General features: G+C 50.8%; 5 protein-coding genes across 5 annotated transcripts; 2 read left to right on the top strand and 3 right to left on the bottom strand.

Annotated features, from left to right (window-relative positions):
• Positions 1–98: 98 nt before the first annotated feature.
• Positions 99–1,907, top strand: Z518_03996 (uncharacterized protein; the record flags this gene model as incomplete). The annotated part of the gene is made up of 1 exon (XM_013417704.1): positions 99–1,907. The coding sequence occupies one exon, from the start codon at positions 99–101 to the stop codon at positions 1,905–1,907; it is 1,809 nt and encodes a 602-aa protein (XP_013273158.1).
• Positions 1,908–3,333: 1,426 nt separating this feature from the next.
• Z518_03995 (uncharacterized protein) lies at positions 3,334–4,889 on the bottom strand (the record flags this gene model as incomplete). Its single annotated transcript, XM_013417703.1, has 2 exons — positions 3,334–3,588; positions 3,666–4,889. 2 exons carry the CDS (start codon positions 4,887–4,889, stop codon positions 3,334–3,336), a joined length of 1,479 nt encoding a protein of 492 aa, XP_013273157.1.
• An 880-nt stretch (positions 4,890–5,769) lies between these two features.
• Positions 5,770–7,274, bottom strand: Z518_03994 (uncharacterized protein; the record flags this gene model as incomplete). Its single annotated transcript, XM_013417702.1, has 2 exons — positions 5,770–6,750; positions 6,807–7,274. 2 exons carry the CDS (start codon positions 7,272–7,274, stop codon positions 5,770–5,772), a joined length of 1,449 nt encoding a protein of 482 aa, XP_013273156.1.
• Positions 7,275–9,024: 1,750 nt separating this feature from the next.
• Positions 9,025–11,235, bottom strand: Z518_03993 (uncharacterized protein; the record flags this gene model as incomplete). The annotated part of the gene is made up of 1 exon (XM_013417701.1): positions 9,025–11,235. One exon carries the CDS (start codon positions 11,233–11,235, stop codon positions 9,025–9,027), a length of 2,211 nt encoding a protein of 736 aa, XP_013273155.1.
• Positions 11,236–11,754: 519 nt separating this feature from the next.
• On the top strand, positions 11,755–12,819 carry Z518_03992 (uncharacterized protein; the record flags this gene model as incomplete). The annotated part of the gene is made up of 1 exon (XM_013417700.1): positions 11,755–12,819. One exon carries the CDS (start codon positions 11,755–11,757, stop codon positions 12,817–12,819), a length of 1,065 nt encoding a protein of 354 aa, XP_013273154.1.
• Between the last annotated feature and the right edge of the window lie 1,778 nt (positions 12,820–14,597).

Raw genomic sequence — 14,597 nt, 5'->3', positions numbered from 1 at the left:
TTGGATGAAGGTCATCTGTCGATCAAACCTTTGATTCTTTGACCGATCGGCCTTAATCCACGAATATTGAATTGCCTGATCGACGTACACTGTCAGTAATGATCCTCACCAGGAGGACCTGGCTATTGCCGGCCTGTTTTTTGACCTGCGTTGTTTACTACCTCTTCTTGTACCCTCGAGATCCTGCTGGAGTCACGTACCATTATCCTGCGAATGGTCCCGATGGAAAATTACACTGGACTAAACAACCTGAAAGGTATCCTGTCGCTGGATACCGCGAACTCCCTTCCAGTCCGCTGGAACCGATTCCTCGCATTCAGTATGAATTCGAATCACATAGCGAATCAGCGGATGTAAAGACCACGCGAGAAACCAGACGAGCAGCGGTGAAAGAGGCATTTGGACATGCGTGGAATGGATATAAGCAACATGCTTGGGGTCGAGATGAAGTCGCTCCGATCAGTGGAGCCTATCGTTCGAGCTTTGGCGGCTGGGGCGCGACTTTGGTCGATACAATGGACACGTTATGGATGATGGATCTGAAAGACGATTTTAACCTGTGTGTGGAGGCTGTGAAGCGCATCGATTTCACAACGAATGACGAGGAGGCTTTGAATGTCTTCGAAACGACAATTCGATATCTCGGTGGACTTCTCGCCGCCTATGATCTCTCTGATGGGAAGTATAAAGTCCTCCTCGACAAAGCTAGTGAATTGGGAGACATCCTCTATACGGCGTTCGACACTCCAACACACATGCCGATGACTCGTTGGACATGGAAGAAGTCTGCACTTGGTGGTGAAGTCGAGCCGAGCACCAACACCTTACTCGCAGAGCTTGGAAGTTTGACTGTGGAGTTCACCAGACTGAGTCAACTGACAGGCGACCTGAAATATTTCGATGTCGTTCAGAGAATCACGGAGGAAATGGAATGGGCCCAGAACAAAACCAACATCCCTGGTTTGTGGCCAACGGTCGTCAACGCAAAGGACCTATCGTTCGACTATAACCACTTTACATTTTCTGGCATGGCGGACTCCACCTACGAGTACCTACCCAAACAATATATGATGCTTGGAGGTCGCGACGGAAAGTATCGACACATGTATGAGGAAGCCATCGACGCCGCAAAGAGATACCTCTTCTTCAGGCCCATGGTTCCGTCTGGTGATGACATTCTCTTCAGTGGTAACGCCGCGTTGACGGCCATGAACACGATTCCGATAGCAAACCTCGAACCTCAAGGTCAACATTTAGCTTGCTTCGTCGGCGGAATGGTGGGGATTGGCGCAAAGATCTTCGATCGACCAGACGAGTTGCGTGTTGCTCGCAGACTTATTGATGGTTGCGTGTGGGCTTACGACGCAATGCCCTCAGGTTTGATGCCCGAGACCTTCCACATGGCCCCCTGCCAGGTTGGAGTAGGAGATCCCCCTCCCGGAAAGTGCGACTGGAACGACGATAAATGGTATGAAGCCATCTCCAAGAAACATCCGCCTTCGCAAGACACAGAGCAGATGAGCGCAGTCGAGCGAGGGAAATATCTAGCAAAGCAACATACCATCTTCCCCGGTTTCACTGATCACGGCGACAATCGATACATCCTCCGACCTGAAGCCATCGAGTCCGTTTTCATCATGTATCGCATTACTGGTGATGTGAAATGGCAGGATGTTGCTTGGTCAATGTTCCAATCCATCGAGGTAGCGACGCGGACGCCGATCGCCCATGCTGCAATCTACGATGTCCGGAAGGCGAATCCGGAGAAGAGTGACCGCATGGAAAGCTTCTGGCTTGCGGAGACTTTGAAGTATTTCTACCTTATTTTCAGTGAACCAAGCCTGGTGAGTTTGGATGAATGGGTTTTGAACACCGAGGCGCATCCTCTCAAGAGGCCTACAAGTTAAGGAGATCAGCGAACCTCAAAGACATTCCTTGCTGGAAGTGTTCCTCCCCGGGTCCTCCGTTTCTCGATGATATGCCTCACTTCTTAAAAGCCCATGGTCCCCAAAACATTCAACTCGGATTCTATCGCATCTGATAGTAAGTCTCGCCACTGCAAACAACAGCCCCTGGTCTGCATAGGCACAGAAAGCGGCGGCAAAAGAAGTTTGCGTGTGGGCTCTTGGAACGACCAGGTCGCAAGACATCCAGCAGCCTCCAGCTAGAAGAAACTTCACGCTCAGAGCTCGAAGATCGCAAACTAGATATGCAGACTGGGCCCCTGGGCCTCTAATTACTTCACGACCTCGTCAGAATGTCACGATACCTGGCCTTCTTTCTCCAGGGCCGGAAGCATGCACACACACACACACACAAAAAAAAAAAGGGCGACCCGGCGTCCTACCGTATTCGGATGGTTCCCCAATTTGGCGGCTTTTGATTGTCGCCATTTTATTTCTTTTCAACACCTAGAACCTACCAACCAGTCGAGAGGTGGATGGGCGGGTGTGCATGTTGCACATGTATTCCAGGACCAGTGGCTGTATTATACAAAAGACATACATGCGTATAGAACGAACTTCAGAGCTGCGTGCAGAGAGATACCTACCAGATAGATGCGAGCTTTCATGGCCGACCAAATTCGACGATATTCACATTCAACAAAGTATATTTCTCACCGTTCGGTCCAGTCAATCGTACCCCCAACTCATATTGATGTGATCACATCCGGCCTCAAGTTGGGCAATCGATATACAACACGCTCCTGAAACAGGTAAGCCCGAGGAGATACGCTCAGAAATAAAGTGACCTTGAGCCTCGCTGCCTACTCATAATGTGGTCCCACGATTTGATTGATTGAATGGCTTACTAGCTATGTACTCTGCAGAATGCAAATCGCTTTGCGTGTCCTGGCCTTCCCTTCTCCATTCCCTCCAGGTTCGGTTATGGCTACAATGCTCGCTTTTTTGATTTTCTCTCACGCGTGGCTCTGGTTCTGGCCCTGGCGAACGGGAGCCAGTGCTTATCTGTCTCTCTCCGCAGCAACATGCTCATCATCATCATAGGACCATCTAGATGGCCACCGCTAAATGGATTATCCTTTGGTCCTTCTACAACGGGTGTTCACGGACGTCAAATGCTTCAACAACTGCCATTCATTTGAGGTCACATTCTCCTGTTTTCTAGATTCTCGCGCGCTATCAGCGTATATCTGAGAACAGAACTGCTGACACTCATCTTGAGCCAAGCTGACATTGATTTTGAAACCAGCAAACCCTCAATCAACGACACATGCATGGCGCTTTCATTTGGCGCAAGATCAGTGATCTGGCTGGCCGTTCACCGAGGTGAAGAAACAAACCCGGAAATCACTTGAGAGCATAGGTAGGTCTAACTATACTCTTCCATGAACTTTTTGTGGAACTTGGTCCACCGGCCAACCCATTCCGTTCCCGGGGCAAGGAAGGTGGTTCGCAGATGTAGAGTGCCAGGTTTCTGGCCGAAACCTGAACCCGGGACGACGCAGATTCCTGTTGCATCTAAGAGACGGAGGCAGTAGAACTCATCGGGAGTGCGGTCTGCTTCTTTCGCGGCTTCGACCGCTTTTGGAGGGACGCGGATTTTTGGAAAGAGGTACATTGAACCCTGGTCGGGGTCAGTGATTGTGTGAGAAGGGGGAACAGCAAAGTTTCAGCCACATGCCATGGAACATCAGGACTTACCTGGGGCTCACCAATCTCCATGCCTTCCATCTCCTTGAACGCCTCGTAAAGCGCTGTCGCCCTTTGCTTCAACCCGTTCTTGATGCCGTTGTACTCCTTTTCGTAGAGTTCCGAGCTCGGATCTCCTGGCTTGGGCGGGTTCACCACCAGATCTAGCAGACACTGTCCTATTACAGGCGGACACAGCATGATGCTGATGAATTTGTATATCTGCGCCTGTACCTCCGAGTCGAATCCAACTAGCTCAAAATACCCAGCGCGATGCCCGCATTCGCCTACCATACCCTTGGACACAGAATTCAGAGAGGCAAGTTCAACGTAGTCGTAGACACCTGGCTCTTTCTGTTGCATTTTGCGGAGGACTCCCTTGAAAGAGTGGAATTGGCCGATGAAAACATTGGTCTGATAGACCTCATCGGCCAATATGACAAGATGCTTTTCTGCAGCGAATTTGATGACGGCTTCAATGTCCCCCTCTGGTAGGGAGGCACCGGTTGGATTGCCAGGATTGATGATGACCACGGCGCGGACATCGGTGCCTTCACTGACCGCTTTTTCATACGCTTCTTTTATGACATAGTGATCCGTGCCCCATGAGTGAGACTCGTCCAGATAGTAGGGGACGCAACGAGCGTTGAGGACTGACAAGGACGCGGTATAGAGAGGATACTGGGGGATCGGAACAAGCACACCCGTCTCAGGCTTGGCACAGATGATGTGAAGGAGGGTGTTCACTCCTGAAGAGGCACCGGCGGACAAGTAGATATCGTCCTTATTCGCAGGAAAGCCATCACGGCGTTCGATGAAATTGGCAACCGACTGCCGGATCCCGGGAGCGCCTGCAGACTGTGAATAGGCACCCACTGAACCAACTTCCTTCAATAACCAGCGTGCACGATCTATTGCGTCTTGATTGTATCCAAAACTAGTTTTCAAAGCCTCCTCGTTCTCAAGAAGGCCCGTGTTCTCGAGCAGAGCAAGGACTTGTCGAATGAATGTAATGGGCTTTTGATCAAGCTGTTGCGGGTTGCCAATGTTGGCAGAGACGACGGTATCGAAGGGCAGAGGATTTTCTGGAGGGGTAGGAGGGTTCCCTCGGTTTAACCGAGAGCGGTATTCTTCTGATTTGATGGCAAGTTCGCCTCGAACGGCATATTTCGCTTCCTTCACATGAGGATTGATATTGTTAATGTGCAAACTGCGCATGGGGGATGAGGACGACATGTTGCGGCAGCGGGAAGGAATCCTGGTCCTGGGATTTGAAAACGGAGCTATACAATAAATATATGTTAGTCTCCTAGCTCTGAATATTGCATCGGCAGAAAAAAAGTCGGGGCAGAAGCAAGCAGGGGACGCTTGAGTCACCAGTCGGGAAGGGAAGGGACAAAAAAAAAAAAAATCAGACCACGGAATGACCGCGCTTGCTTTTCTCACCTTGAGACTGGCCCGGTCGGGTGGGAGAAGATGAATGAGGTGTAGTCGCCGAAAATGCTTTGCAGGTAAGGGTAAGTTCAGAAGAGAGGTACTGAACTCGAAGCAGTAGAGTCGAAACTCTGGACACTGGTAGAGGGTGCATTTCCTGAAACCGAAGAGCTCGGTGGGGCGTTTCAAAACCGCTCAGTAACTGCGTGAAGGCGTTATCGGAGCTCAAAGTCAAGTTCTACGAAACTTCTGACCACTCTGTGGTAGGTAGAAGTGTAAACAGCGTGATCATGCGGTCCGAGGACAACATGCGCGTGAACGATGCACCGAGAACAGCTGTGGACTTATCTTCGATGATCAAACAAATCGATTACCTAGCTCCCATGTCGGGGGAACAATCCTCGTCTATCTTATCACTAGAATGTGGGGGTTTGTCCATTGATACTCTCGCAGGGATCTGGAACCGGAGAGCTTGATTGGAGTCGCAGAGGTGCAAGCGTCGATCAGACTAAGCGCCCAGGCACTCGAGAGAAAAAGGTTTGTAGGGAGCACATCACTCTTCGGGGTTTGGTCTCGTGCCATCCATAGCACTCAGTGGATGAAAAGACGCGGTCCCTCAGCAATCCAGTCCAACGCCTTGCGCTCTATGCCCCAGTGTAAGGTGTCTGCGGGCTGTCCCATTCTAGGCTCTTTCACTACCCCGTAATCTCACTGCCTGCCCATATTTCTGCAGCTTGGTGATCAATGCATCACCCTGTTTGACCACATCGGCATATTGCTTATTCTTATCATCAGGACGTGTCGTCTCGATCACTCCCTGCACCCGATCGATTGTGCAACTGACCCGACCGCCAGCGATGAATTTGGCCAGATCTTTGTCCAAGAAGTCCACACTGACACCAAAAGCCTGGGCCATAGTTGCCAGGCCCACCACGCGATATGACTGGAGTAGCTGCTGGTAGCCTCGCAGACGCATCTCGCGGACAAACCAGGCACGATGCTCATACAGGTATCGATCCTGAGTCAAGAAATTCTCCTCCACCGAAGCCAATGCCAGGAAAAAATTGCGATAGTTGCCATTGTACAAGCTTGTCACCAGTCCAGCTAACGAAGAAAAGTCCATGGGTGTTTCGGTCTGGGACTCCGAAGCGGAGCCGGATCCCAGAGTGGTCAGATTGACCAGGCCCGGCGCACGCTCAGCCGTTGATGCGGACACGTCTTTCATCTCTTCGTCTGCACCTGGTGCCTTCCCCTCGCCGTCACCTAGGATGGCCTTTATCTCGGGGGCGTCGACCACCTTGGCTTTGAAGTCGACTCGTTTCAGGGATAAGGAGCCTGCAAGGACCGCGTACACGACCAGGGCAGAGTAGCTGCAGAGTTCATAGCTCGTGAAGGTGGAGAGACTGTCAAGCAGAAGAGGCGCGGCGAGGTTGTAGGAGCGAACAGTGAGAAGGTGCAGGCCTTTGTACGCCTTTAATCGATTTCTTCGGTCCCAGTCACCGCCGCTTTCTACCAAGATATTTGCACGTTCGACTTGTTTTTTCACAAATGCTTTGTCATTGAAGAAAAGACCGATTCGAATGATGGCAAGGACGATGTCGATCTTGGTTCCGAGCAGGCCCGTCTTGTCGAAGACTTTTTCGTATGCTGTGATTGCCTTGTCCTAGTCCAGAGTAAGAGTCTGTAAAATTTATTCATCCGATAAGACCAGCTATTTACCTTGTCGCCAACTCGCGCCCAGAATTCAGCACGTTTGCTTCGAGCTGCCTGGATTTCGGTTTCGCCAGCCTTCTCTTCCGCTTCTTCTTCCTCCTTCTGAAATTCTTCCAACTCTTTGTCGTTATCTGCCTTGAGCTGCTCATAAAGCGATTCGTCCCAAGCTAAGATGTCCAAAGGTACAAGCTTCTTAGGCGGTAATAGGTTACTAGAGACCAGTGATGCTCTTCTGACAGGGGCCTTTGGTGGCGGATTCAGTGGTTGAACGGCGCTTTCTCCGACGGCATTCAATACTCCTTCAGTGGGATGAGCCAGATGCCGATATAAGGGCGCCATTTTGTGCTCTTTAATTGCATTTTGAAGGTAGTTTAAGGAGGTCGGTTGTGAGGTTCGCGGGCTGGCTGCAAGAGAAAAGATGTGTTGGGCGAGAGTGAGGTCAGGGTATTTTGCGAACTGAGGATCTGAGCCCATGGCGTAGACTCCGATGACAGCGATGTATGAGGGCGACCTGGTGTTGGGAAGGAGAACACGAATTAGTTGAGAGCCTGGGGGATACAATACTCCGCCCTAGCCATGGGAGGCAGTATACGGTGAATTATTATGACGGTGGCGACCCGTTCAGGCACTGGGATCACGTGTTGATGAACGTAAGAGGAACCTATACCCACCGAAAGCCTACGCATCTTTCTCTTAACAATTACCTTGTCATCTCGGCAAGCCCTTGTCGAGGAAGAACAAAGACCCGAGGTTGAGCTAGCCATGAGGAATTTCATGCTTTGGAACTGCATCTCGCTTCATTCCAAACGGAGTTCTATGTGTTTCTCTGGCCTGGTTCTATTCCACAAGCAATTCCGCACATTAATTTGCCCAGGCATCCACTTCTGGCCTCTTCAAATAGTCGTCCAGTCCAATTTCCTGTCTTGTCCGTCGGCGCATTAACCGGTCATAAGCGGGGCTTTCTTTGGCATCTACCTATTATGCTGATGCATGTTTCGGTCGAAGTCATGGTGCTTTTCGCTTCGGCATTGGTCCCAACGGCAACTTTCTTTGAGATCACGTTGAAGAATCTTTGTATGCCTTTCCCAGGTCTTTTTCTGCGTCATAGCCGGGGTGGATTGTTCCTAGGCACACGGTGCATTCGATGCGTGGAGAAGGGTCGGAACGGTGTGCGAAATCGCATCTGCTATCCCAAACTTGATCAATGGGGTTATTATTGAGGGGACCACCATTCCAGAAATTCAATCCTTGTATGTTGACCTCTTTCAGATAAGTCGGCACCGCAGAAGTCGTTCGAGCAGTTCGCCTGATGGTGATGATATTGAAATTAAGGTCCTTCGCCTCCAGGGGAAACAGGAAGAGGCGCGAATGGATGGATGTAACATCATGAATGGAACCAAATTTTTGGACTGAAGACCTGTTTGGCCAATGTCTCCTATGAGGCGATAATATCGCTACATTTCAAGTTTAGTCGAAACAACAGGAGTGCAATAAGTCCTCTGGCGCTTGTGTCAGCCGTAAGATCGACGCAATTAACCGGTCTTCGTTCGAGATTCGTGGGTTGGCTTTTCATACCACACGCTTCGTTCTCGAGGTCCTGAATGTTGTTTATGATCTTTTTCAGGATAATCATACTTGAAATCCCTTTCACGCCACCGTCGTCCAGAAACAGGAGATTGCATGACTCGATCGCGCCTGGTCTGGGGGGGGACAGGAATGGAATCAGGAATCTTCGAGGGATCTCCTTGGAACGACATGGCTTGTTGGGAACCGATGAATGCCACCGATGACCTCCTTGCATGATTGTAACAGCTCCTTCTTTGTAATCGTATTTGCCATGCATGCAGGGTTTGTCTGTGATGTGTGCGTTCTCGGAGAAGGCAGGGTATTCTTGTTCGAACCTATGCTGAACCCCTCTACGTCTGAAAGGCAGAAATAAATAGCCACCATATGAAAGGGTAAGGATGCAATCCGAACGCTGATAATAGATGGCTGGGATGAGAAAGAAAAAAAAAAAAAAAAAAAAAAAATTCTCATTCTCGTTGCCGGTAGGATAGGGTTGAATGGCGTGTCACTTTTCCGCCTGGAATCGACACAGCACAAGTGGCGCTTTCTGACGAGCACGACGCCCCCCGAAACTGCGGGTGTCTGTATTTGCAACCAGCTACAGAACTCCCGCTACCGACTGGGCAGAAATATTAACAAGACACAAGGGTTTCTCATCTCAGCGAGCTTCAAGAAATGTGCCACCCACCTGGCCATCAAGTAATGCTCCCACATTGACCTGTCCGCCGGCCAAATATCTTTCACTGACGCCTAGATTAATTCTCTTGTTCAGTAAATTCGTCAATTCGGACCGCCAACGTGAAATTTGGTCTTTGCCTACTGCTCCTTTCTGTTTCTCTTTCTTTGCCTTCCCACCACCTCTGCCTCGTCTGCCTTTCTGACCCTGACCTTCGAATTCCTCGCTATCGTAATCCACTCCAAGTTCTTCGGCGGCCGATCTCAGCCATCCATCCTTGATGTTTGCTCTTTCTTTAGCCAGCGTAGCCTCTGTAATCTTATGGGCTAGGTCGAGACGGTCTTCAAGCCTTTTCGCCAGCCCAGCATCTATCTCAATTGTCTCAGGCGCTCTGTTCGTCTTATGAACTTCGAGTATCAGCCTCGTCACGCTCGCGACCTCATCAGGGGAGCAAAGTAAGATTGACCGTCCAGGATTTTCGGCTCGGGCAGTCCTTCCAGATCGATGCACGTACATGTCTGCAGTGCGAGGCACATGATAGTGGATGACCAAATCAATGCCTTTGATATCCAGGCCCCGAGCTGCGACATCCGTGGCCACAAGTATGTTGCTCTGTGCGGCGAATCTTTCCAACGAGCGTAGTCGTGACTTTTGGGGCATGGTTGAGTGCAAGCCTGTCGCCGGTTGTTTCAAGCTCTGGAGGAGAGCGGTTATTCTTCGGACAGATGAAATGCTATTGGCGAACACCAGTGCCTTCGATCTGGGATTCCGCATGAGGAGGGTGTAGAGGTATAAGTCCTTTTTCATGGCACCACATTCCACAATGGACTCAGATAACGTTGAAGCCATCTGAGATGAGGGATTGACGTCAATAAAAGTGGGTTTTGCTTCGCGAAAGGAGAGCTTTTGAAGAAGGTATTCCATTGACTGCTGATTATCGAGGAGGCGATTTTTGGCGCGGTCGCTCGACTTGATTTTGGCTGTGAGCCTGTGCTGCAAGCCTTTATGGAATGTTGCGGAAAACACAAGCGTCTGTCGCTGAGATTTCGGAGGCCTTTTTGTTGCTTCTTCCGCTTCTGTTTCGTCGACGACGGTCTCTCGATCAAGAGCATCCAGGATGTTTTCAACTTCCTTAAAGTGCCCTTCGCTCAGAAGTCGGTCAGCTTCGTCCACAACCAAGAACTTGATCTTCTTGAGACGGTCTACCAAGGCATCGGTGTCATGATTGGTACCTGAATCATTCATGACTTCCCAAAGTCGGCCGGGGGTCGCTACCACAATATCCGCATATTCGAGCCGTCGCTGTTGTTTCTGTATTGACAGTCCACCAGTCACAGCTGAAACGTTGGGATGATTCTCCAACCCGATACACAATTCGTTCAAATGTCGATGCAGCTGCAGAGCGAGTTCTCGGGTGGGTGCGAGGATGAGGGCCAGCGTGGAAGCTTTGGCTTTTATTGGACCGTTGAATGTGACATTTTCGTTTGAAAGCCAATCCTCAAATATCGGAATGCCGAACGCCAGTGTCTTTCCCGATCCCGTCACGGCTTTACCAATAACATCGTGGCCCTGAATGATGGCTGGGATGGCAGTAGCTTGAATGGGCGTGGGTTTAGCGAACCCAAGGCGAGAAAGCTGTGACAGGGTGGCGTTTGACAGCTCGAGATCTTTCCAAGCCGAAACATCTGTCTTGGGCTCTTCTGACGAATCCAGCAAGACATTGAAATTCAGACCAGTCTCAACATCGTGCTCTCTTTTGGGCTTTGATTCTTGCCCAAGCCGGAACTTCGCGGAGTCTGAAGCTTTCGAGGTCGAAGGCGTTAAGCTTGCTGATTCCTTATGCTCTGACAATGTCGACTTCGAATCCTCGTCCTCAAATCCTTGCCATTCTTCGTCCACTGCGTCCACCTGATAGGTCTCGTCCACAGTCGATGCTGACTTTGGCAGAAACATGACATGGTGTTTCACCTCATCTCGAACCACTTCGACATCCTCGATCTCTTCGAGTTCATAGAATCCCTCGGCATCCTCGAGCCTTCTAGGTAAAGAGACTGGTTTCCATCTTAGCCCATCGTCACGGACAGGTAAGCCCAAGGCTCTAGGAGCAGCCTGAGCGGTTACATTGGACAACTTCTGCCTTTTCCGAGGATTCCGGGCCTCTATGATCCCCTTCCTCTTTGCTGTCTTCGACATTGGGACCAGTTAACCTGACATTAATACAGGCTAGAGAGCATGTATCTGAAAACATTCATCCCTTCAAAAAAAGTTTTGGAGGTTTCGATATTTGGAGCGGGGCGAAGTCGGGCCTTGGCATCTGAAACCTTTTGACGCCGCCCTCCAGCAGTAGGCCCCTTGTCTCCATCTGGGTCCTATGACACCAGACGAGGGGAAATGTTCTACCATGAACCCAATTAGAATGAAGAAGTCCGCTGTGGCATGGAAAACGGTTTCCATATCTAATGCGCGATTCGAGACAACTGGTAGTCTATTGTTAGTCGACTTCTCCAATACCCTGGATCACACCACAAAGCTCCCTTGCGCGAATTGTTGGAGTTCGTCGTGCCAGGGAAATGTCATCTAAATGTCTCAATATAGAGTCAAAGCGGGCGTCCGTACTAAAAATTTTACCTAGCAGGTTGGACCGCTCACAACGGAATTGATTCTGTTTTCCTATTCAACGAGTACAGCATCACATCATCAATCAAGCTAAATATGGCGTCTTCGTCGCTCCCCTTGACAATGCGTGCCTGGCAATTCACATCTACTCACGGAGGGCTCGAAAAGAACCTAACCCTCAACTCGTCGGCTGCTCTCCCGCCGCATAGTGTCAGTGATCTGGGGAAAGACAAAGTGCTGGTGCAAGTGCTGTTTACGGCATTGAACCCGGTGGACTACAAAATCGCGGAATTGCCGGTGATGGGCCGACTTGCAATTAGAAGACCCAGCTCACCAGGGCTTGATTTTGCGGGCAGGGTGGCGGCGTCGGGATCCCAATCCGACTTCAAGGTTGGACAGCTCGTTTTTGGTCGACTCGACCAGCCGACGCAATTTGGCGCGTTGGCAGAGTACACGGTGGCACGAACGGGCGCGTTGGTTGCGGTACCAGAAGGCGTCCAGGCGCAAGACGCCGCGTGCGTAGGAACCGCAGGGCTGACCGCATATCAGTCAATCGTGCCGAACGTGAAAGAAGGGAATGGGAACAGAGTTTTCATCAACGGTGGCAGTGGCGGAACAGGTGTCTGGGGCATTCAAATCGCAAAGGCATTGGGATGTTACGTGGTGACGAGCTGCTCCAGCAAGAATGCAGAGTTATGTAAGTCGCTGGGCGCAGACCGGGTGGTTGATTACAACAGCGAAGATGTCGTTGAGGCTTTGACAAAGATTGCTGCTGATTCTTCTTCTGGTCCTGGGCGCAAGTTTGACCTGTTGGTTGACAACGTCGGCGCCTCGGGCAGACTTTATTGGAATTGTCACCATTTCACCTCTCATGGAGCAAGATACGTCCAAGTCGGCGCCGAGTTTAGCGGACACAGCACATTGGATCTCGTGATGAAAATGGGATGGCCGGGTTTCCTAGGCGGAGGAAAGCGAAAGTTTCACATGTTATCGGTTAAGAGTGACAAGAGGCAGTTAGAGCAAATTGGGAGATGGATGTCGGAGGGCAAGGCGAAAGCGGTGGTGGATCAAGTTTTGCGGATGGAAGACGCCCCGAAGGCGTTTGAACAGCTCAAGAAGAAGCATACGAGAGGGAAGATTCTGGTCGCGGTGAGTGAATGACGAGCTGGAATGTTAGACTGGCAGTCGGCGGTTAACGTCGCTCACCAGGCCGGATGGAAGGAGTGTCTCGTGTCGCTTCTTTTTTTATGTAGCAAGAAACGCATAATCGAAGGTTTTGAAACCAGTCTGTTCAAAAGATTTCGCCAAAAGGCTGTCCAAGGGGGCGGAACAAGCCTTGTTTTGAAGTGATGGAGTGACATCTGACCGACGGGTGGAGGAGTGGTCGCCGAGGGTTTGGCGGCAAGTGATGAGGACAGACCTGCGGACCGGGCGGGCAGTGTTGAATGTCATACAGCAAGGTGCTCAGGATCGATAAGTGCGACAGCGAGGCTTGCATACTATGGTGGGTGTTGTTTCCAGAATGAATGGAGAAAATGGAATAGGCAAGTACAATCCGTAGTACGGCGCTGAACGCAAGCCACATGGGACCTTTGGTATCGGGATGTGGGACCCGATGATAAAAGGAGAACTAAGAAGACGAGGGCGTCGGGAAGACGTCAACTGTTCACATGGACATGTCGACGAGGAACGGCAGGGCTGAGGCTGCAAGGTGACTTGCGTGGATTGGAGGGTTTGAAAGTGAGGATACAGAAGGTTCCAGGGTAACGGCATAGGGAATAGGTTCCGGGAGATGAAAGGATGGTTGAGATAGACCAATGATGGAAGGCTGAGAGGAGATGAGACGGGATTGGTGGAGGCAGTGCAGTATTCTCTCCGTCAGGCGCACTCGAGGTTGAATGCGCATATGGGGACATACAGTCAGGATTTCGTGTCTGGAATACATTTCCAGTGACACGATCAATATTAATTCTGGCGTGGTGGTTGATACTGGCACTGACGGATGGACAAGAAAACTTCAGTGTGACTCCTGTTGGTAATTCTGACTCCGGCGTGCAGAGAGGATGACTACTGCACCTGCAGAACGATCATTGCTACTCGCCGACGACTTCGTTTGTATGCAGGTTGGTATTCTAGCCCTGACCGGTGAATGGGCCTCTCGGGTGTCGAAGAGAGGGGGGTGGGGTGAAATGCTGAGTGGCTAGTATTTCACCCTTTAAAGCCCTGCACACGCAAGACCTCGGCCCGCTCCCTGTTTACTCGGTCTGAGGCGAAGCCGCTGCTACACGGCCAAAGCTCTACGAAGATACCTCCTGGTATTCCCTTCGTTCTATGCAAGTCCTGGTACCGTGCGATGTTTCTGGGCCAACACTGCCACATTCTTCCCCCCCAAGCTCGTTTCACTCGAACACCCTCCTGGCAAGTTAGTGAATGCCCTTTCATCATAGCTCTGGCTCCTGGCCGGTCTCTATCCCCTTCGGCCCCTCCCTTGCTTGGGGGACTTTTGCCCATCGTCCTCATCTTCGACCGTTTCGACTGAACATTATACGTTGCCTAAATTACATGGCCGGTGTTGAGCCGGTCAGGGTGCCACCACAAGGCAGTGCCAAACGCAGGATCATGGATCAATGGTGTCCACTCCAATCATGACTCACCCTGGCAACTAGTCACCCATGATCTGATGCCTGTGGCAGCCTGGCGATTTGGTCCCCGGAGTCTGTCCGCCATTCCGCTTGCGGTATAACTTGCCTCCAGGCTTCCAACCAAAGGTCCTGGTTCAAAGTTCCCTCTCATTCACTCCATACACACCACAATGCACTTCTGTGTCCTGCTCTCCATTGGCCCCCATCCTGGCTCGAGGCTATAATTCGTCCCTCCTCCCCCTCCACGCTCAATGCATTGCTTCCTTTCCTTTCATCTCTCATACATTCAATCAATCT

Source organism: Rhinocladiella mackenziei (genome assembly GCF_000835555.1).
Source record: "Rhinocladiella mackenziei CBS 650.93 unplaced genomic scaffold supercont1.3, whole genome shotgun sequence".
In the NCBI taxonomy this organism is placed as follows: Eukaryota; Fungi; Ascomycota; class Eurotiomycetes; order Chaetothyriales; family Herpotrichiellaceae; genus Rhinocladiella; species Rhinocladiella mackenziei.
This window is presented reverse-complemented; position numbering and strand designations above follow the sequence as displayed.